Genomic DNA, 21,652 nt, shown 5'->3' with positions numbered 1-21,652 from the left:
GGAGGGGCAGGGGATCCTCAGCATCACAGCCAAGGTGTGTAAAAGCGAAGCTGCTTCCAAATCCAGCCGTGAATTGCTCCCATCTTCTAATCTTAAACAAAGACATCAGCAGAATAAAATAACAGGGCAAAGTCAGTTGTGCTGGGCTTATGGCAACCTGAGTGTGTTAGACAGTCATATAGGTAATAAGGTGACTGATTGTGAAAGTTGTTGTCTATGAAGAAAAGAGATGAGGGATTTGGAGTCTTTGTCAACATACCACACTGAAGTTTTAGATGAGAGATACATGAAATTAGCAACACCCAAGAAAAGTGAGTAAAAGTAAACTCAGGAAACCGGGCAGTCCACGTTTTAACCAGCAGTGGTATATGAAACATGTCAGAGTATAAAGAAGCTGTTTACCACTATGAACATGATAAATGTTTTTGTTTTGGTTTGGGGTTTTTTTCTCCTGGATAACAGCATGTATGAAAAGCACTTCTGCAGAGGTTACAGATACTCTATTTGCTCAGCGCTAATGTGCTAATGAGGATGGAGAGTGAGGAGCCCCACCTATAAGAGCAACCAAGTGAAGAGGGTCATATTGCTGCTTTGAGATTTAGTCATAACTGAGCTAAATAAATATATGAGATAGAAAGACATTCATGTCTTTCAACCTAAGTGACGCTGGAGCCAAAGGTAATTTTATTCCACATATCTGCAGAAGGAGACGTTTACCGTGGAATTCACATACAAATCTACCTCTTGACTGTCTCCTTTGTAAAAGTAAAAGGCCATAAAACTCAGAGGAGGCTCGTGTAAGATTGTTTCCTCTCTTTGACTTTTTTTTTTTGTCTTTCCACTTTTAAGTTCAAAGGAAAAAATCCAATCCAGACCTTGACTCATGCTGAGTTACCCTTTCAATGGCACACCTTTTCAACATCTTAAATGCCCACTCGTTTCTCCTCAGTAGACAACACTTGGTTGGAAGTTAACATGACAAAGACAAAGTGAGAGGATTAGTGAAGCGGCTGAACTCACCACACATCAAACGGGACAAATGAAAACTATCTTAACTGCAAACAGTGGAATACGCTTCTGTTGTTTGTGCTGATAAACGGATTGATTTGTTTTGATTGTTTCACGGAACCGATGAATATGGAGGTAGAATTCACAGTTTTTTTGGTCTTGGGTTTCTGTGGCGCTAAACTTCCTCTGAACTTAAAGTATTTCCACCCGGCTAACTGTTTCCATCTTCACCAGCCATACAACAGGCTTGATTGAACTTATTTTTTTATAATTGTTAGTATATATTACTCCCCAAATAGATCATTTTCTAAGGTATTTTTTAAAAAGGCCACTCTCTTTGTAGTGCCGCTTTGTAGTGATTTAAAATTAAAAGAAAACTTAATTGAACTTTCTTCCCATTTACTTTCTCTTTCTCAATTTAGCATACTATCAATCTGACACAGCAACACATGTGATCACCTGTTTTGATGGTAAAATCTATGAGTCACAAGTGAGAAAGCAGATTCTCGAAAAGTTTCTAAATATACTTCTATTTTTCCCAGGAGTGCAGGGACTTGCACATTGACGTGTGAGGAACAGTAAAAGAAGAGAGAAAAAAAGGCATTACCTGCCTTTAAAATCTTCTCCTTCTGGCAAGAAAAATGTGCCTCTATGTATTTTATATAGTTGGATGTTTAACCTTATGGAGGGCGATGTGTATGTGCAGTGTTTGATACTCAGAGGGTGTTTTCACACTCATGCGCTGAAGGAGGAATGCATGTCAGCATTCAGATTAACCATCAGTTCAACATAATGCATTTTTAAAAAAATCTAATAATTAAAAATGCGGTTTTGTGGCATCATGAATTTCGAGCCAGTGAGCATAAAGTGAAATTCTGAATATTTTAAAGAACTGTTAAAATACTGACTAAAAATGTTGTTCAAAGTAGATTACTTGTGTATTTTTAATCAAATGAGTTTATCTCATTGCAAAAACATACTTCAATGATTTTATTACACCATGCAGCTACCTTATTGTTATGTGTCACTGGGCCGATCGTCTGTGGAATAGCCTCACTCTCTGTCACGCTCAGTGAACACCTTCCCCTAGCTGTGCCTCCTGTTTGACACGTCTAAAGGGCTGTTTCTGACATCTTGCCATTCTGCTGGTTCCCCCTCCCTGCAGCGCTCGTGCATGCGGGAGGAAAAAAAGCTGGTGACCTGGCCATTGCTGCCTTGCCCTAGGCCACTGCCACCCTGCTGGCAGCAGAACGTCTGCTGGTCTGAGGCCATGCCAGGAACCCTGCCCACCATGGCTTGTGATGTCACGACAGATTCTGTCTCAGACAAAAGCTCTGATTGGCTCAGAGGGTTTGTATTTCTCACTTTCTGGGAACTGCCCTCTCGGCACTTCACAGACATAGAAATCAAATTAATTATCACTTTAATTGAATGTAATCTCAGCTTTCTGTCCTCTATAGCTGATCAGCTGCATTCCCAGATCATACAGGAAACCAGAAATATGTTCTCCGCGCACATATGGGATGTAATTTGCATATTGGATGGGGAGTTCGCACTGCATGAAAAGTTTTTTTTCACCAGATCCAAAGTAAACTTTTACATACATATCTAAATCCATCTGTAACAAAAATATTTATATATCTTAACAGTAGATATTGCAGACACAGCTATACTGAGCACAATGATGACTAGATAGATGGCTGATGTAGCTATTTCCTAGAGGATAGTCCTCTCTAATACAGTCACCAGTAAGGATTGTTATAGCAGGGTTTAATTGGGCATCTAGCTACACGTTTCCTCTTTCCTCCCCTTTGCTTACATTTATGGTTTGGTCCTACATCCTGTTAAGAGCAGCAGCAGGAGTGGACCATCACATTTGGTGCTCAGCGTGGGGGCAGTTGGGGGAACTGTCATGTTCCAGCTATCCCACGGAGATGCACTTCTGCCTCTCTGTGAAGATTTGGTGGGTTCTCATTTGCATTTGCTAATGAGATCCCGTTTGCATGACTTTATACTGGGAGGCTATCTCTCTGAATATCTCTTTACAAATACAGGAGGTGGATGAAGTCCTGTTTATTTAACCTTTATTTACCAATTAGTCCCATTGGGAAGTCTTTTTTGGGGGGCAAAACACCGGCATGGTAAAGTAGTGGAGACAAATTATTTGACAAATCACACCATCTTAATATGTGAGTGGACGTGCTTTTACTTTTGGTTTCTAAAAGCGGGTGTTTCTCAGGAACCATGTTGTAATCTATCACCTTCACTTTGAGTCAGTGAAGTAACGGTTGTAACAGCTTCACGGTGATACTATTAATGCTTTTGTGCTGTCTGTCAACAAAGGTTATGTCTCCATGAACATGTAGTGCTAAGCTATCCTAGTCTGCGAAATGTGTCCAAACCAAAAGTTAAACACCTGTTATTTCTTGACTTTTATCGCTGGCATTTACAACAGCAGAGAATAAGAGGGCTCCGAGTCTCTGCCCTTGCCAGTCCGCCCCATTCACAACTTCCCACGCGTGCTTCATCTTCCCAGAAGCTTTCCTCAGCCAAGACCCATGACTTCCAAAATCACCTATCTGATGGGACGTTCTTAAAGTCGCAGGCCAAAAGCAATTAAGCCCTGTTTAGAGTGCAACGTTATTATCACCCAATCTGTACTGTTAAGAATTTCTGCCCACCAATCTGCCAGTGTCAGCAGCCCCAAAAGATAAGCACATTTGGTCCTGGGTCACAATCGAGAGCTGAATCCTCAGAGGCTGATGCATTTAAGATCATAAGCAAAAGTAACAAGGGAAATTAAAATGGCCTCAAAGAAGCCTTTACTGATGAGTGCACTCTTTGTTTCGTTTTTGAGGGAAAGTGGTTAGAATGACTAAGTCTTTACCGCACATATTAAAGCGACAACTGTTCTTGCTGCTTGGGTGCTGCTGAACGAAAGATTGCACACTAACCACTTAAAGGTAGCGGATCTCTCATCTGTGTCATTAAGACAACGATAGGTCGAACTGAGCGTAGCAGCGCTGCAGGAAAAGATTGGGTTTAACGATCAGCTGTTATGTACAAATTCTCTCATCAAACTCAATCTGTACACAGAGTGCACATCGAGATCTCCATATTTGTCGACATAATAACAGTTAAAATAAATAAATAAATAAAAACCTCTGTATTTTTTAGAAAAGTGGCCCTCTCCAGCGAGGTGGAAAGAATATTTTCTGCATTAAGTCCCCTCTCATAACAGACAAACAGGACCCAGAGCGTGTTTTTTCCTCATATGGGGAATCTGCTGACTGTGGTATCACATTATGATTAACAATTTAACTATGATCCCCGTCTTTCCCATTGTTATTCCACAGATGACTGGGAGTAAGGGCGAAATGCCAGCGACGGCACGCAGGCTTCATTAGATTCATTGATTGATTTATTGTTTTCCATGGTTGTAATCACTTCCCCCAAGGTAATTTGTGAGCTCTTTATGGTTCAGAGGTATAATCCTGAGAGTTAATTAATCGGCTTTGTTTAGAAGTTTGGAAGTAGAAATGAACCTCGGAATTGGTAACAGCTAGGAACAAAACTGCATGTGTGACTTAGAATTCCTTGTTTACCACCACAAAGGATCAAAACTAAGAAGGTAATAATTAGATTGGGGGTGATTTGTAGATCTTTTGCATTTACCTTCAGCCCTCTTTATCCGTTTTTTTTTTTCAACTTGACAAATCCAAAGTTGGAAATTTGCCATATCTTGGAAATCTCCAGATTTTTTATTAAAACCACTTGTTACGGACTTTAGCACACAATAAAGAATCACTAGCACTAGACAGTTTAATGACAAATCAGTGTAAATTATTCATGAAATTGAAACACAATTCAAAATTGAAAGCACTGAAATTCACAAAATATGTTCAAATATATGCAGAAAGCGGCATTTGTACAGCATGTTCTTACTTCTAGAGCAATATTCTTCACTTTAATCAGCCTTCTCTGTCCACGGGGGGGGGGGGGGGGCAGCAAGCATTGCTCCTCTTAGCTGAACAGGAGCATTATAAACCAAGGATCACATAATGGAGTTATGTTCTAAACCAAATTTTTACCACGACCTAAAGTAACACACATTCCTAGCCCCTGTTCAATACAGTGGAAAGGGGCTTACCCCTCTAATATTATCTGGCCTTCGTCAGTCTTAATTGAGGTTTGGGCTTGCTTTAATTGGCTTTTTAATGATTTGTGAATGGGAGCTGCTGTTTATGGGTTAAGTGCATCTTAATCAGAGCTTTAATCCAGTCATTAACAGAGAAACATGAGGTGTCGAGAGCGTCAAGGAGAGGTTGATAATTGAGAGGCTGCTTCCTTGCTCCCCGTGCTGTGTGTGTGTATGTGTGAGTGTGTGCTTACTTCAGCTGTATTTTAGAGGAAAAAGCTTGCCGTTGGTGATGTCAGTAAAATTTTTCACGGCACCATAAAAGACAAACACTTGCTGTACATATTTTGCCACATCCTTATATTTTTGCTCTGATTATTTCAGAAGTAAAAATGATGATGATGAAAAATGATGAAAAACACCGGCTGAAATAAAAATCAGCAAAGAACTTTTCACATTTTCTTTATCTCAGTACATATATTTGTTTCCCCAATGATAATATTCTACGTATCAATACTGAAAGTAAAACTAGATTGGTTTTGTCCGCCCTCCCCTTTCCTCTCTGCTGTTCAGCTGTCACAATTTCTGAGTTTTTCTCACTGTATATTTTAGCACCTACCCCGCGTGAGGCCTGTGTGCTTCTATACCCCCACTCTCGTCCCCTTCTAATGCGTGCACGCACGGCGTGGAAACAACGAGCCTATATTGAATAAACATACTGTTTTTAGATAGGTTCCTAATTTGCATCATCCTTTGCGAAGTGTGTTTTTCACCAATTTTGGTGTAATTTATTACAGACTTACACACACCTTCTGATCCTATAAAAGCACTGTCAATTGCTCCCAAACCTTCAGTGCTAGTCACCCTCTTACAGCAGATCATCGACAAACAAAAATCTCAAAAATAGCCCACTCATACTCTGCTGGTGGCAAAGCAGCTGAGAAAATTAGGCTACCAGAGAGGCAGTGCATTTGGATCTTCTGAGGATTAAGCAAGTTTTAACTGTCACTGACTAACAAGTCAAGTCAAAAGAGTTAAAAGTAAAAAAAAGAAGAAAAAAAGGGTTTCTTTTAAAAATCACAGTAATTTGGACCCGGATCCAAAATCGCCAATACTTCTAAAACCTGGCCCATGTTTTAACCCCTCCTTTTTCCGTACATACTTCTGCTTTATGCAACACCATGTCCGCTTCATTGTGTCACTACTGTGCATATTTGTGTATTAATATAAAGTGCAAAGATGAGGTCCCGATGACGGGACGAATACTGTGGCCCCACTTTCACCACTAATCGAGTCTCCCTGTGAAAGTGTGAAAACATTTAGAGGCCATTAACAGCACAAGATGATACTTCCTCCCAGGTCAGCAGATCAAAGGCAGCTGTCAGCCCCGACAGGCAACGTCTCTCTCTGATGTTGACGACTCACCCTCAAGTATTCATTTCCGTAAGTTTCCAGTCCGTGCATGCATACAAAGATTAAGACTGGATCTGCAGGATACTGAGGAATATTAACTATGGGGCTGATAGCGTGATGACATAATGCTTCTCTTTTTAAGAGTCCAGACGGTGCTTTTGTGCATTTAGAAGTCACAAATGGGATTTTTCTTTTTCTTTTTTACCTCGAGCGTACACACAAACACACTTGCTTGCACGCACACACGCACACACGCTAGCACACATACATGCTTACTTATGAGATGTTACAAAAACTTCTCTTTCTTCTCTCCATTAAAAAACTATCGATCTTTTGCTTTGGCTTCTCTGCTTGATGGTTTTTTTCCCCCCATCATAATGGAAAGTCTCCCTGGCCATTTCTTCAGCCTATTCTTCATTTGGAGTAATTATAGACGGAGAGGTAAAAGATGTTTTTTTCCTCCCCCCTCTCTTTTCTTTTCTCCTTCTTGCCTATCTTTCTCTCCCCTGCGTGCATTCAAAGGAGCTCTCACCACTGCATTCTTATTAGGGACATGTCTGAAAGGCTCTCCGCAGCATGTGGTGTCCTCTGACCATCCGTTATGGCTGCTTTTTGTTGGCATTAACAAGCCGAGCAGCCAAGGATAGCTTTTCAACAGGTACAAACTTTTCCTTTTAGATAATTAACTGCATTCAGACACTCAGCGCAGTGTAGGCAATGTGGGTGCAGAAGCCCAGAGAGGATCATATTTGAGGGGGAAAAAAGGAACAGAGAAAGGAAAGGGAGATGGAGGAAAAAAAAAAAAAAAACTTCATCAAAAGACAAGATGTTCTCTTTGGTGTTGTTTAGTGCTAGTGGATTCTATACCAAACTCCTATTCAAATAGTGTGGTCTGCTTTTCTGCTCCCCTCCTCGTCCTCGTGTCTGTCCTCTCCGTCTTTTTTATCAAGATGGACCGTGAGATGAGGGAAAACTTTGGTCATTGTAGAATGGTCAAAGGTGTGCTGGCTTAATGAATGGAAGAAACAAGAGAAGAGCTTTCCCTCGTTCCTCTTTGCCTCGCCGCAAAAAGCCACAGGATGCCTCCTGAAGAAGGCCTCCTTCATCCATTGCCGTCTCGTCTCTTGTTAAAAGGGGCATAAAGCGAAGGCAGAGGGGAAAAGTAATTTTCTTTTTCCCGTCTATCCATTCTTTTGGTGAGTTTCTTCTATTTTTTGCTGTGTACTTTTATAAAGCTTATAATTATCTTGGTGAGAGGTCCTCAAGCGAGAACGAATGGGGTCTTTGTACCCTTCTCTCTTCAGCCCTCTCCTGGAAGCCATATTAACATTCGGTCTTCCCCCTTTACAGATGCAGTGAAAAAGCCAGATGTGTCTCCTGTAATGGAAAAGAAAAGGGGGGGAAAAAACTTTCAACAATTTCACTTTACAAATGGACAGGACTGAAGTATCAGCTATCAAATGTTGTATTCACCACATGTGATGTGCTTCACTACAGCACTGTTATGCAAAACAAGGGCCGACGGGTCTTTTTTTCTCCCGTCGTCACCTCTTTTGTTTAAAGTGTTTATTAGAAGTATAAGAGAGATGAAGCAGACAGGGCAACAGCGACGCCTTTGCTGACCTGGCGGCAGAGATCGCTGGTTTAGGATGACACTCTGCTCCTTCACCATCCATCTGTAGCCCTTCCTCCGCTCACCTGCCCCTCCCTCAGTCCCTCTAACCTCCATCCCCAACTCTTCTGGCTGATTACTCCTAATGTAATTTTAATTAAAAACTGTGGTGTCAAAGGGTTTAGCCTGCCTGAGAAGCGGGTGCAGATTGTGGCACAGTGGCAGACCCCTTCACTTGCTTGAGAGGAAATGCATCCTGACATTGCTCGGGTGGTGCCAACACAACTAGAGCCAAGGTAAAATAAAAAGGCTTTCTGTTTTACTTAAATATTGTTATGCTGCAGGAAAAGAATCGTGGATCTTTTCTTTTACTTTTTTGTTTCAATTTGATTGGACACTGTATTGGATTGTGTAAGTTATGTGAACGTTCATTTACAAACAATATGCTAGTAATTCTCCATACCTGTAGGCCTGATATGCATTAACCTGTTATCCAGGCATACATACATACATATAGTCTGGATAACAGGCATGGACAATTTACAAATTACTCAATTAATCAATTTGTTTCTCAGTCTTTATTTCTGCAAAAATACTGAGTCCAATATATTAGCAGCAATGACTAGAAGTCAGGAAAGGTGAAGCTATCCTGGAGGGAGTCATCCTAATATAATGATGTTTAGTTGACATTGACAATAATTGCTGGAGCCAAATGTCACAGGGGTGACCTGTGGAAGGTGCCCCACAGCAGGACTCAACAGCAGAAGTCTGCCTGTAGGTTTGTAATCCCCTCACCCGAGCCGTTGGATTATGTGCTCTCTATCGACCCTGAAGAGGCTCCCCGCGGCTTGGGCTTAAACACTCTCTAAAATCTCATCTCCACACCCCATCTGCCGGCTGAGCGATGTCTTGGAAGTCGAAGGAGTGGAGATGGGAGCAGGCGAGCAGACGGAGGAAATGAGAACACGCCTCCTACTCCTTGCTGTGGCTCTGCACCGCAGAGAAGAGCAGACTTTAGGAAAACACGCTATATATGTACAGTACAGATTTTTAAATATGCACATCAAAATTCCTATAACAGTTAGTTATAGGTTTGTGATTGTATTCACGTTTATATTGTTATTATTTATATTCTCCCTTAAATGAATTTGGAACCGTTCCTGATTGTTGTTGCTGTCAAAGTATTAAATTCTTTGTTGCCATTACACTCCATTAATATCCGTGTGTTAAATGGCTCCATTTCACAAATAAAAAAAGTTCAAACACTACAATAATTGCTTTTCTACAGATCAATGACCCTTTAACATTCTCTGACAGGGGCCTTGTTTTGTGGCCGTCAGTGGACAGTTGGAGGAGCTGGTGGTTGGCCCTGAGCAGTGAGGCATGTCGTAAGAGGGTTTAACTTTGCTAACCTCCTTCTGCCAGGTTCATGGGGCCCTGCTGTTTGGGTAATATTGGATCAGTGTTGGGAGGCCATGTCCCTGCCATATCAGTCAGCACGCTACTTGGGGTAGTAGCGCTTTCCTCTATGGAGCCAACTGGACTTGTTCAGGATTCAATTTCTATGTTTTTTTTATATTTCATGTTTTTGAAATTCCTCGAACGTAGAATTTCATATGCGTTTAAGCCACATCAAGAAAGATTTGTTGACATCTCCGACAACAAATACTCTCTCACATAACAGAACAAAAACATGTGGGCCCATAGCAGTGAGTTAATTAGAAGCCAGGACAACAAATATTTTTCATGTAATTAGGAGTTCTCTTAAAGTTAATGTTCCAGTGTGTAACCAGTCCACAAACAGTACATTATATGTACTTTGTACGTGTGTTTTACCACAACCGCTTTTTTTACAAGAAAAAAAATAAAACCCACTGATAGAAAAGGGGAACCAGGGACTCTTTCACAAAGTAAATTAGGAAGTAGATTTGTAAAAGTATGTAGGTACTTTTGGCACAATACCACTTTTCTTTTTTTAAATACAGCCTATAAGAAAAAGAAATATCGTTAAGCACCTCTGCATTAGCTGTCTTTTCCCTTCCTTGTATTAAATAGTGAATGCAGCCAAACCACTATTGGTAACATTAAAAAACAAACAAAAAAAACCATGGAGTCAGAAGGAAACCACTCAACCTGAAAAATTCAAAGTATGCACCATACGTGGTCTTGGCCCGTTTAGGTACAGCCAGCACTAGGATCATAGTAAAACAGCCACACACTGTATAGAGATGAAAAACAAACATTGTTTTATATTTGTTTCTACAGTGAAAATCAAGCTTTCATAGAGATATCTGATTTATCACGGGAAAAAAAAGATTTTGGTCAGAAAGCTGTTGAGTGCTCATAAATATCAAATATTTGTATATTGTAGACTTACATTACTTTTTTTTCAAAACAGTTTTGCAGGATGACACGCACCACATAAAGCTCTTGTATTTGTCAAGAATTCAAGCGATATTAAAATATCATTTTTATCATATTTGCTTCAGTGGTTGTGCAATCATTCGTATGAGGCCCATTTGGCCCTGCTGTGGAAATTTGGCGAATGTTGCATATTGGAGGAGCTCTGCTGATATTAAAATCTGCAGATGCCCACCTGGTGTGAGAAGGGGTAGAAACAGAAGAGTGTGCTGTCTGGACTTGGAGGTGTGTATATCCATCTGTTCGTTTAAGTTCAAGGTTCAAGAAAATGAAATAAAAAGCATGTACACGTGTGCATACAGGTGATGGCCTGTGGTCTCTTTTTGTTAAAGGAGTGGGTTTTTTGTGCTTGTAGAAATCATAGATTTGCTCTTTCTGGTCTTTGATTTTCAGATGAAAAGGCTGTTTTTCTCCACAGAGGAAAGCGACAGCTTTACCGGTGTAAGGTCAGAGAGTCGTGAGAACTACAGGCAGACGGGCTAGAGATTCACTATATCGCCTCTGGCGGTGGTGGTGTGTGGGTGAGTGTGAGCTGTAAAGGTGCACTGGGTGTGTGTCTGTGTGGTTTGGATGTGGAGGTGGGTAGTTCACACCTGTTTCTTATCGTAGTCTGTATGTGTGAAGACTGTCTTTTTCTTAAAGGTGTGTATATGTCTGTGAGCTGGGTACCTGTTTCTTTGATTGAACAGGTGGGCCTTCTTTGCATGGGATCCAGACAGCCGATCCGCTGCACAGCTGACTGTGGTCAGGCTTACTGTGCGCAACACACAGGCTGTGGTTCAGGTACAGATACACTGTGGTTGGATGCTGACTTTCAGGAGTCGTTTTTCAATGATTTTGCTATGATTTTATTTCACAATTGCCACATGGTACAAATATTGTTTTAAAAACAAGTCTTACTGCTTGCATTAAAAATGTGTAGCCACTGTACATAGTTTGAGAGTACAGAAAAAAGCCCTGGCAGTTAAAACACACAAAACTAACAATGTAATTGTATTTGATGCAACATAGCTTACATAATAGTACGGTTTTTACAGCTTCAGCCTCTTAACCTACTTTATTTGGAAGACAGTCATCAGACAAACTGGGACGTTTATCCGAAGGTGTTTCTACAGTTATTTCATAATCATTTTTTAAACCTGAATACGCCCTTTTCAAAGTTGACACAAGGGGAAGTACAGGTGTTACTCTGAAAATAGTCATTGCAATGACATCCCTGTAAAAGTCTTTTGTTTGTGTGATCCAAAAAAGGAGATTAGACACATGAAAAAAAGACACCACTATACAGGCAGGTTAAAAGAAACTAGGCCATTTTTATACATATTGCACAGTGCCATTGCTTTTTCAACAAAAAGTAAGCAAAACTGTAGAATCAGTGTGTAAAAAAAACTAAACACACTCCATGATTCAAATTCGCGTAGTAACACTTTCAGCAGGAATAACTGGAAATATGTTTTCTATATGACTTTCTCTGTCTCTCACTTCACTGCGGGGAAATTTTGGTCCATTTTTTGCTGCAGTTCACTGAAGTTTGCCAGCATTTGCTTATGTACAGCATTTCAATCTGGCAACATCTTGATTCTTTTCTTTTTCAACTAGTCTGTAATAGATTTGCTGATGTGCTTGCAATCATTTTTCTGTTGCATGAATTAATTTTGGCTAAGTTTTCACTGTCAGGCAGATGACCTCAGATTTGAGTTTTTGGTATACTTTGGTATGCAGAGGAGTTCCTGCTTGACTCAGTGACTGCAAGGTGCCCGGGTGACTACAAAACAAGCTTAAATCATCACCCTCCACCACCATGCTGACAGTTGGTATGAGGTGTTAGTGCTGTTGTGCTGTATTTGGTTTTCACCAAACATGGTACTGTGCATTACGGCCAAACAACTCCACTTTTTCTGTCCAAAGGCCATTGTTGTGGTTTGTTCAGATGCAATTTTGAAAAGCCAAACTGCGCTGCCATGTTATTTTTAGAGAGAAGAGGCTTTCTCCTGGCAAGCCTTCAAAACAAACCATACTTGTTCAGTCTTTTTTTAATTGTGCTGTCATGAACTTAGCATGCAATTTAGCATGCTGACTGAGGACTATAGAGTCTGAGATATAGCTCTTGGGGTTTGGGTTTTTTTGCAGTTTCTCTCAGCATTGCATTGTGTGATCTTGGGATGAATTTGCTGGGACATCTATATCTGAGAAGATAGTGTTTTCCACTTGTGAGTAATCTTTCTCACTGCAGAGTGAAGGACAGATGATTAGAAACAGCCTTATAACCCTTCCCAGATTTATGAGCAGTAACTGTTACTAAAATCATTACCGATATCTTTTCTCCTTTCTAATGTGTGAAAACACACCTGGCGAAAAAAACTGCCAAAACTGCTGTTAAAAGAGGTGCTTGCACTTGTTTATGATCAGTTAGTGAAGTGCATTTAATTACCCTCCATGGAGGCAGTAAGGGTTTCACAGGAAAAAAGAAGCGACTGCATCTTAATTTTGTTTCAATTTTTGTTAAATAAATAATGACACAGTGTAATATGCTACGTGTTGTAGTTCATTTGGGGTTGCATTTACCTCATTTAAGACCTGTTAAGGACCGAATTATATTTAATATGTTTAGAAATGTAAAAACTTACTGTATTTTTACCATAACTGTATATGGCTTTTTGACAGGCTTATGGAGTTTTAATGTTTATGATCTGTGGTCGCATTAGGGTCTAAAAGAAAGTGAAATTTATTTTTACAGTGCAAAATGTTAATTACGTAATTAGTTGTAAAATGTAAACATTTAATATCATCATATGATTAATTCCTAAAAACCAGCACATTACATAAATAAATGTTTTTTCTGCATGATATAACTTGCACACCGTTGTTTACAAAGAGCACTTACATGGAGCTTCACACTCCCAATAACTTCAATTTGTGAAAAAACAGAGAACGTAAAAGCTTTCGTTTCATCATTTATAACGAAAAGAAAGAAAATAAAACAGAAAAATAAGTGTTTTGAAGCTCTAAATGTATATAGTTCTGTTTTCTTCTTGTTTAAGGGTTTTGATTCCACCTCCCATCTAGACCGGCAACTTACTGTGGCTGGTGCAATCACAATTAATCACAATTAATATTATTAGCATTACTAGTATTCCCTGAATCGCATTAGTGAATAAGAGATATTTCTAATAATAAAGGTTGTAACTGAGACTGTCTCTTTAATATGATAAAACATAAGAAATCCTTTTCCTCAGTCTTCCACAGAAATGAGCGTGGAGCTAAACCAGTAAGCATCACTCGGTCACCTGTAGCCTCCTGCTTCTCCGCCCAGAGTGACTCTGGGAATTGCAGTTTTTCAGGCCACCATACTACGTCAGCGGAAGTGTTTTGAGCGTTCGCGAGCTAGGTCACATTGATTCAGTGGGGGTAATGTTTTAAGAAACATCATCGCAATGGAGGCAACAAATACAGGTATTAAAGTCCGTAATGCTCTCAAATGCTTTTCGTGTATTTCGTGGCATACTTTTAATCAAAGCTGTCCGAGTTAGCTCGTTCTTTATTGGCTGTATTGAACTGTAATGGACCTGAGACGCTATAATAACGTTAGCTAAATGCACTTAAAGAGGCTGTCGCCACTCTAAAGGAAAATGCTGAGTTAATTACTCATAAAGGAGAACTTCTGTGCCCAGCGTCTCAGTTAATGGTCCTAAACATGCCTCGCCTTTAGCTGCGTGCGGTAACCCGCGTTTAACGACAGTTGAGCACAAGCACGCATGTCTCCCACGTACACCTATGATAATTAAGGGAAATCATATTCAGTAGGCTTGATGCGGTTGATGCTTATTGTGATGCTTACTTGTGATACTCACATTTGCTTTGCTTTGCTCTGCCGTGTCAGAGGAAGCCCATCTGAGGCATGTGGAGAAGGATGTGCTGATCCCCAAGAAGATGAGGGAGAAAGCCAAGGAGCTCTGTGCTGACAAGGTTGAAGGTGGGATTGTCTCCTGTCCACACTAAAGTGTCGCTCAGGAATCGACTTTACACAGCAGGGTCACTTTTTAAGGAGGCCGTTTTGAACTGTCACAGTCAAGAAACATATGCCAGTTCACCTAATTGTTCCAGTAAGCCATTAGAGTCAACCAGCATACAACTGAACCCAAATAGAAAGCAGCCATCATTAAAACGTGTGTTTGTGCACTGCCTTATGTCAAACAGCTTTTAGTTTTAAAAAAGCAGAGATCTTGGTTAAATCTGTGCCTCAAAGAGACTTTTCTTTGGTCTTCAGTAAGAACCAGAGTACCCAGAGCTTTGATTGGGATTGACTAGAAAAGTTTGAAAATTCAAGTTGCTAACTATAACACTGTGATGCTAGTCAACAAAACGAGGGCGAACATCAACATTTGCCTAATTTCACAATTGGCAGTAAGATGGAAATGGAAGTAATTCAGTCTAACTTGTCTACTTTGTTTGTTTCTTTTTCTAAATTATTTTTGATTTGCCACAGTTGGAAAGGTATAGGTTAAAAATAGAAATGTATTGTAACCAATGGATGTACTGGTAGCTGCTTTATCTTCAGGCCCTGGGTATATCCTGGTTCATGGTGACACTACAGTGATTCAGCTGCACAGTGATCATAGGTACCTAAAATATCTCAAGTTCTATCAAAACCAAAGTAAAAAAAACAAAACACAATGATAACTGACCACTGACTTGAGTATATGCCATTGACAGGCTAATTAGCTTAGTGTCCTGTACATCCATCACGTCAACAAACTTTTTCTGTTTTTTTCTTCTTTTTTTTTAAGGCTGGAGCCTATCCCAGCTGTCCCTGCGTGAGAGCCCAGTTATACCATGTGTAGGTCACCAGTCTTTTAGATGGTTAGCACAGAGAGATACATTCACACCAATGGCAAATTTACAATACTTGGAAAGAGGGAAGGGTGTAACATTGCTGTTCTTAATTTGTCTTTTAATGCAGGGTTGTCAAAAATGTGGCCCACAACACAATTTTATATGTCAAGAGAGACTTTATTTTGTTGGACAAACCATGCAGCCAGTCACACGCAAAGGCAGATTGGGATCATAGCGTTAAATGAAAGAAAGGAGGAGGGCAAGTTCTGAAGACAGCAAGTGTAGTGGTTCAGGCCAGGTACACAGAGACACAGGGAAGCTGGATTTAAATGCAAGCATGTCAGGAAAAAGTGAAGAAATGAGTGAAAACGTGAAGTGAGCAGCATCTGGCTGCATTTCAACGATCTTGGGTTTCACAGGCCTGAATGTGCGCTTGAAGCCATTTATAATTCTTAACTTGTTTGATCTGCTGCTCACCACAATCAAGCACAAGCAGGAATTTTGGACTTTTAACTGTATTTTCAAAAGTTTTACAGCTTTTCATACTGATAAAAACCTCCCTTATGGCCATTCATACTACACAAAGTAATAGGCAATAAACAATTAACCTCTTAAACCGCAATGCTCCCAGTAACAGAGGCAAGAAGGAGAGCATCTGCTTTAATGGGATTTGCCACCAGATCTGTTATTTTAATATAGACCCGTGTGGTATCCACAGAAATGTTAAAATCTCAGCTAAAAGCTTACAAAACAATTTCAACAATCACCAAACAGCTAAAATATTAAACGATTAAACAGCAGGTAAATAGATTCGGAAAAAAGATGTAAAACCAAAGGGTGAATCCCCCCGTTCACCCGACGACATGTACATGGACATGCCGTCAGGTGCTGAAAGCCAACATCTCCCAGATTCCAGAACCCGCAGGTCTCATCACTCTCCAAACAAAATTCAGCTGAACGGCAGCAAAACAGACCAAAATCCTGCTTTATGTTTAAAGAAACACTTTAATGAATCCTCACTTACTTTTGCCGTCTTGCTTCCACCACGATAAAATCGCACTTCCTGCACAGCTCTTTCTCCCTGTGTGCTTCAAGACTAGTTTCCCATCAGAAGTCTCTACTTTCTGCTTTATTTCCTTGCTAATAAGGCACCAGTCTGCCATTGCGTACAGCGCTGTTGGCCACTGTTTTGGCGTCCCCCCCCCCAAAAAAAATGACCCCTGACAAGAAAGCCCAACTCCTCCTACAATTTAAGTCCAAAGACTCATGCTGACAGCATGTCACAGCAGCCTTTTCTTTATCATGTAGAAAAACATTTAAATATGTAGTTTCTTTGCACTGATAGAAAAGGGAGTTTCACCTGTCCGGTCCACTTAAGATCAAAGTGAGCTATATGTGGCCCTCGTGTAAAATGAGTTTGTGTTCACATTAAAGCAGGGGTGTCAATCTATCAATCTTTTAGAGAAATGACTTGATGTCATTGCAGACACTGAGGGTGAGGTAAAATGTTGTAGTTAATGCTGTTCATGTTATACAGTGGTTAGCTTAGCAACTCAGCAGTATGCACAGGAGACATGCCGGGGCATTGGTGTTTCATTGTTTACACAGAATTGATCTGTATGAAGCATGATTTGGGCTGGTTCAAGTAACTTCAAGGTTAACATTGGGTTTTCTGTTTTATGAAGGCGATCATTCCTTACTTGGGTGCATCACCGTGGTAACATGGTTAGGGAATCTATCCAAACCTACCTGGCCCTGTGCGAAACATAATTAAACTTTTAATTTTTTGAGCCCTGTTATATTTGGTGTAAAAATGAACACATCGTTTCATAAAAAGTACCAGCCATCGAACATGGTCTGCGCCTGCTGCTGTTTTAGCACCTGGATGAGTTACTGCGATTGATGGAGTCATGAATTGTGCTCTCTAACAAATCTTAAAGGCTCTTAAGTTCAATTCAAATTTCTCCAAAGAAGAGTGGGTCAAAATTCTTCTACACCCACAAGTCAGCTATTCACCTGCTAGTCAGGCTCTCCATTTTTATTGGTCAGATGCTGTCAGCGCCACACCTTTAGTGTGAATGCGCTCGTTGTTAAACCCTGGCTTTCCTCCCTGACTTAATATCAATAATCACCTTCGTCTTATTGGATGCTCAATCATCCAGGTAAGTAAATCTCCAAAAGTTTATTCTGTTCATCTGGATTTAGCGGGTTTTTTTTTTTTTGGTTTTTCTTTAATCAATTTTATATCATGCTTTTTATTTGTTTTTGTTCTTTAATGTCTCTGTAAAGCACTTTGAATCACCTTGTTGTTGAATTGTGCTATATAAATAAACTTGCCTTGGCTTCAGTGGGAGAAACGTTTCGCTGACTTCCTAGCGCATTGTTCCTTCAGTGGGCTGGTTTCAGTCATTATGCAAATGTACTGTTTATAAGATTGGGGAAACCTGCAGTCAGCTGAGACTGAAGAAGTCACTTGGATGAGTGACGAAACGTTTCTCGCACTGAAAACGCTCCATCCCAATGAACAGAATCAACTTTTGGAGAATAATCACCTTTGCGTGACCACTTAGCCTTGTTGCTTATGTTAAGTAAAGCCAGATGAGAGGGGTATGTTGCTTTATATTTCAGGCCTTGGGGAGCTCATTGAAACATGACAGCAAAATAATTAGACGCCATCAGACTGATAGAAGAGTCTAAGAGAGGCTTCAGGAATGGAAGCATAAACTTAAAGCGTTATTAAAACGTTGTTCTTCAAAATGGGGACTGCATGTGGCGCTGCATGTTGCTGCCCCCATTTTTGTGTCATATTGCAACATTGCATCTTTCCTTCCTCAGGAATTTACTTTACTCTTGACCTTCTTGAATCAGACCCTTCTACTTCTTCTTCTTTCCGGTATTGAGTAGCAGGCTAATTGGCATTACAGCAGTTGCCTCTTTATCTACACAGACGCACGCACGCACTTGGCTACACCTCTGCTCCAGTGTGCCCCGTTTACTGCAGCAACACATCAGCCCGACAGTCACGGTTTTATGTGGTTTTTAGAAATCTGATGACAGCTTCTATGAGCTAGGGTGTACTGCTCACACGAGGAGGCAGACAGAGGTGATGGGACATACATGGCTGGGCTGTGGGTAGTGGAAACCCCCCTCACATTACAAGTTTCTCGTCCCACTCATTTTCACACCTTCATCCTCCGCCCTCAATCATCTATTCTGTCTGTTTGTGTCTGCACTACTGGGCTCCTGTGTGTGTGTGTGCGCGTCTGTGATTGTGTTTTACAAAGACAGTGCCAAAAAAAAAGAACCAACACAATCTACAAGTATGTTTTCCTGTGTTATTGGTATCTGCATATATGCCTCTGCACACCCCACAGTTGTGTATTGTAGGCTTTGTTGTTCACGCAGATATGTAGCACTGACCTGTACAGAACTCCTTTTGTAGTTTCACCTGATGAGTTTTCCTACTACGCTGATGATTCATGTCAGGACTCACATGCCTTTCAGAGTCTTAAGTTTTTGAACAACCCCCACACGTTCATTTTGATTACTGTTGTGTTTTTGCAGAAAAGTGATTGGCTGCTAATTGAATTCCTTAAATTTAAGGTCCGGATCACAAAATCAAAAATGTGGACAAAAGGTGGGGAAACAAGAATGAATGAATGAATGGATTTTTCAGTTTGTCGGTTAGAAATGAATAAATCCTGCTCAAGATCCTAACATTTATTTTCTACCATAACTAATTATGTATAAGGTCTTTTTACACCACATCTTCCTCTAAAGTACCAAATCTCCCGAAATGTTCAAGCCTCATGCTTCTGCTTTCCATTAACTGCCACTTCTGCGTCGGTAAAAATGGCAAACCGAACGACCTCAAAGCGAAGGTGGCATCACACTTTTCTTCAGAAGGGCCTCTTTTCGCATGAAACCAGTCTCGTAGATTCGTCTCCTTATCCTAACTATTCATGTGCGATCAGAAACGCAGCCTCTATTAGTGCCGTGGGACAGGGATGAGGCGCTCTTTGATTAGATTAGTCGCACAGTTCTGCTTCTCTAAATTGGTTTTGCAGTTAGTCTGCATCCTCGTGAAAGAGTGTGTGATAACCATACTGATGCCGCAGATGAAGGTAATTACGATGTCAGCTGTTTGAAGGGGACACAGGGGCAGCGGTTTTAATTAAAGCCTCGAGAAAGAGCTTGCTAACAAGGTGAAGACTCACTCGTCGACACCTTGTTCAGTGCCTTTAATGTGGAAAATACCACTAACAGGGGCATGAAGTCACTGTTGCATCTTTATAGAAGAAGGGCTTCTCGTTTTGGGCTCCAGTTTTATTTTCCGGGCACAGGCACCAGCAATTGATGTTGGCCAGAGAAGAAGGAAGGCAGCAAAGGTTGAACATATCTAGTAAAACTGCAACCATTAGCAGCAATTCTTAAGTTTAACATTTCTGATAATATCTAGTCTGATTTCTGGAAAAGCTCCACTTACTTGTTCAGTTATTGTAAATAACCTCGTCTATCTCCAGGCCTCACTGGGCACCGTGTTCAGTGTAGCATTACCTATATTTAATTCTTGGGGGCATAGACGTGTGTATATTTGAGGATGGTGGGATGACTGTTACAGGGCTAATGTGGGAGCAGTGCGACCACAGATATAACCACTCTGTGGATAGTACGGTTAAGTTCAGTCCTCATATGAACAAGGAAACATGGGTTTCGGTTTGATAAGAGGCTTGGCAGGGTGACTTCCGACTGGGTTCCTTCTCGTGGAGATGGGGCCCGTCTCGGTTTGCTCGTAGCTATTCGTTTTCTTGTTTGCGGTAAAAAAAAGGTAGGCTCTTAATTGTGATTTTTGCTTTGAGGTTACTGTACGCATTGAGCCAGTTTCCCTTTTTCTTTTTTTTTTGTTGTTGATTTGTCCTTTCTGACTTCTACACTCCTCTCTCTCCCTCCCTCCAGCCTTCAGCCACTGCTGTAAAGAGTCTGGTTTCTTCATGGTGTTTAAGTGTCGAGGGGAGAACGCAGCCCTGAAGGAATGTCTGACACGACAGTGAGTATTGTGCGACAACACTCATATAGAAAGGTGGCTCCCCATGTGTTATAACAGAATCACGCCAGTAGCTTTTACACACGCTTGCCTACTCTCTCCCACTCCTGTTGACTCTCTGAATTGCCGCCTGTAAAGTCTTAGTAATCTCAAAACCTATCAGAGTGATGAAGGTCTACCTTTTGTGTTCCACCAGCTACCAGGACCCCGCGTTTTTTGAAGAGTGCAAGCAGGAGTACATTCGAGAGAAGCTGGAATTTGAGAGGACGGGGATTCCAGCCAAGAACATGAAACAAAAACTTCCGACTAGCATGTAAAATAACAACACAACAAGCTTTATTTTTAAAGTGTACACAGACTTACACTCTGCCCAGAACTGCAGGATTACGTGGCAGTGCTATGGACAAGTGGTTGTATTTCTTGTAAAGCTACATGCTTATGCGTGAAAGGTGAGTGAAATTATTTGGATCATAAAGAGTGATCAGAATGTCACAAATATGTGATTGTACTGTGATATAGCAGCCACCTGGAAGAGTTTCAGTGCAGGGCAGCACATGGTGCGCAGCTGTAAACTGAGGGATGCTTTGCACCTGTTGAACCACTTGAACATGTGTCTATTGCTCCTGCAGTGACGGCACGAGTGACGAATCTGCTCAGTTGCCTTTGGCTGGACCCACAGCTTTGAAATTCACCTGCAGAAGTTGTTGTGTAATAACTTACAAAGGAATTGATTTTAAAAAAGAAGAGAAAAAAAAGTAATGGAAATCAGAGATGGAGATTTGTACACTATAACTTGGAGGTAATAATAAAACCCTGTGTGATCATGTGATTGTTGCAAATATTAGAAAATTTTAAGGGCAGTCAACATGAAATGTTTCTGAATAAAGGTTTAATATCTGTTTAACTCCATCAGACTTAAAAGATGTGTTTTTTATGATGGTTTGCATTTTTCAGCAGTGGGACTAAAGAGTCGCACGGTGAAAATTTCCTTTCTGTTTATTTAGTGTATTCGAAAGCAGGATCAACAGAACTATAAAAATTGTAAAAAGAAAAAAAGCTACAGCTGACTCAGTTTGTTCTTTTACATGTTCAGGACTTTTACCTCCAGTGGCTAAATTGAGCTAAATGCATACTTTTTTTGCATTAATAATTTTTTTGTTATGGTTATAATAAGAACCAATTT

At 40.6% G+C, this 21,652-nt stretch overlaps 1 protein-coding gene across 1 annotated transcript; it reads left to right on the top strand.

Moving 5' to 3' along the window:
• The first annotated feature begins 13,886 nt into the window (after positions 1 to 13,886).
• Positions 13,887 to 21,378, top strand: cmc1 (C-x(9)-C motif containing 1). Its single transcript, XM_026185047.2, has 4 exons — positions 13,887 to 14,045; positions 14,473 to 14,565; positions 20,382 to 20,472; positions 20,666 to 21,378. Exons 1-4 carry the CDS (start codon positions 14,027 to 14,029, stop codon positions 20,784 to 20,786), a joined length of 324 nt encoding a protein of 107 aa, XP_026040832.1. The 5' UTR covers positions 13,887 to 14,026; the 3' UTR covers positions 20,787 to 21,378.
• Positions 21,379 to 21,652: the final 274 nt, after the last annotated feature.

The sequence above is a fragment of the Astatotilapia calliptera genome, chromosome 11 (assembly GCF_964374335.1).
Source record: "Astatotilapia calliptera chromosome 11, fAstCal68.1, whole genome shotgun sequence".
Classification (NCBI taxonomy): domain Eukaryota; kingdom Metazoa; phylum Chordata; class Actinopteri; order Cichliformes; family Cichlidae; genus Astatotilapia; species Astatotilapia calliptera.
Note: the sequence above shows the minus strand (reverse complement) of the source record. Positions and strands in the feature narration are given on the sequence as shown.

Excerpts from the sequence above, each read along its gene's own strand:
- cmc1 (XM_026185047.2), top strand. Across the intron at positions 14,566-20,381 it reads CTGTGCTGACAAGGTTGAAG|CCTTCAGCCACTGCTGTAAA; the intron begins GTGGGATTGTCT and ends CCCTCCCTCCAG. Across the intron at positions 20,473-20,665 it reads AAGGAATGTCTGACACGACA|CTACCAGGACCCCGCGTTTT; the intron begins GTGAGTATTGTG and ends GTGTTCCACCAG.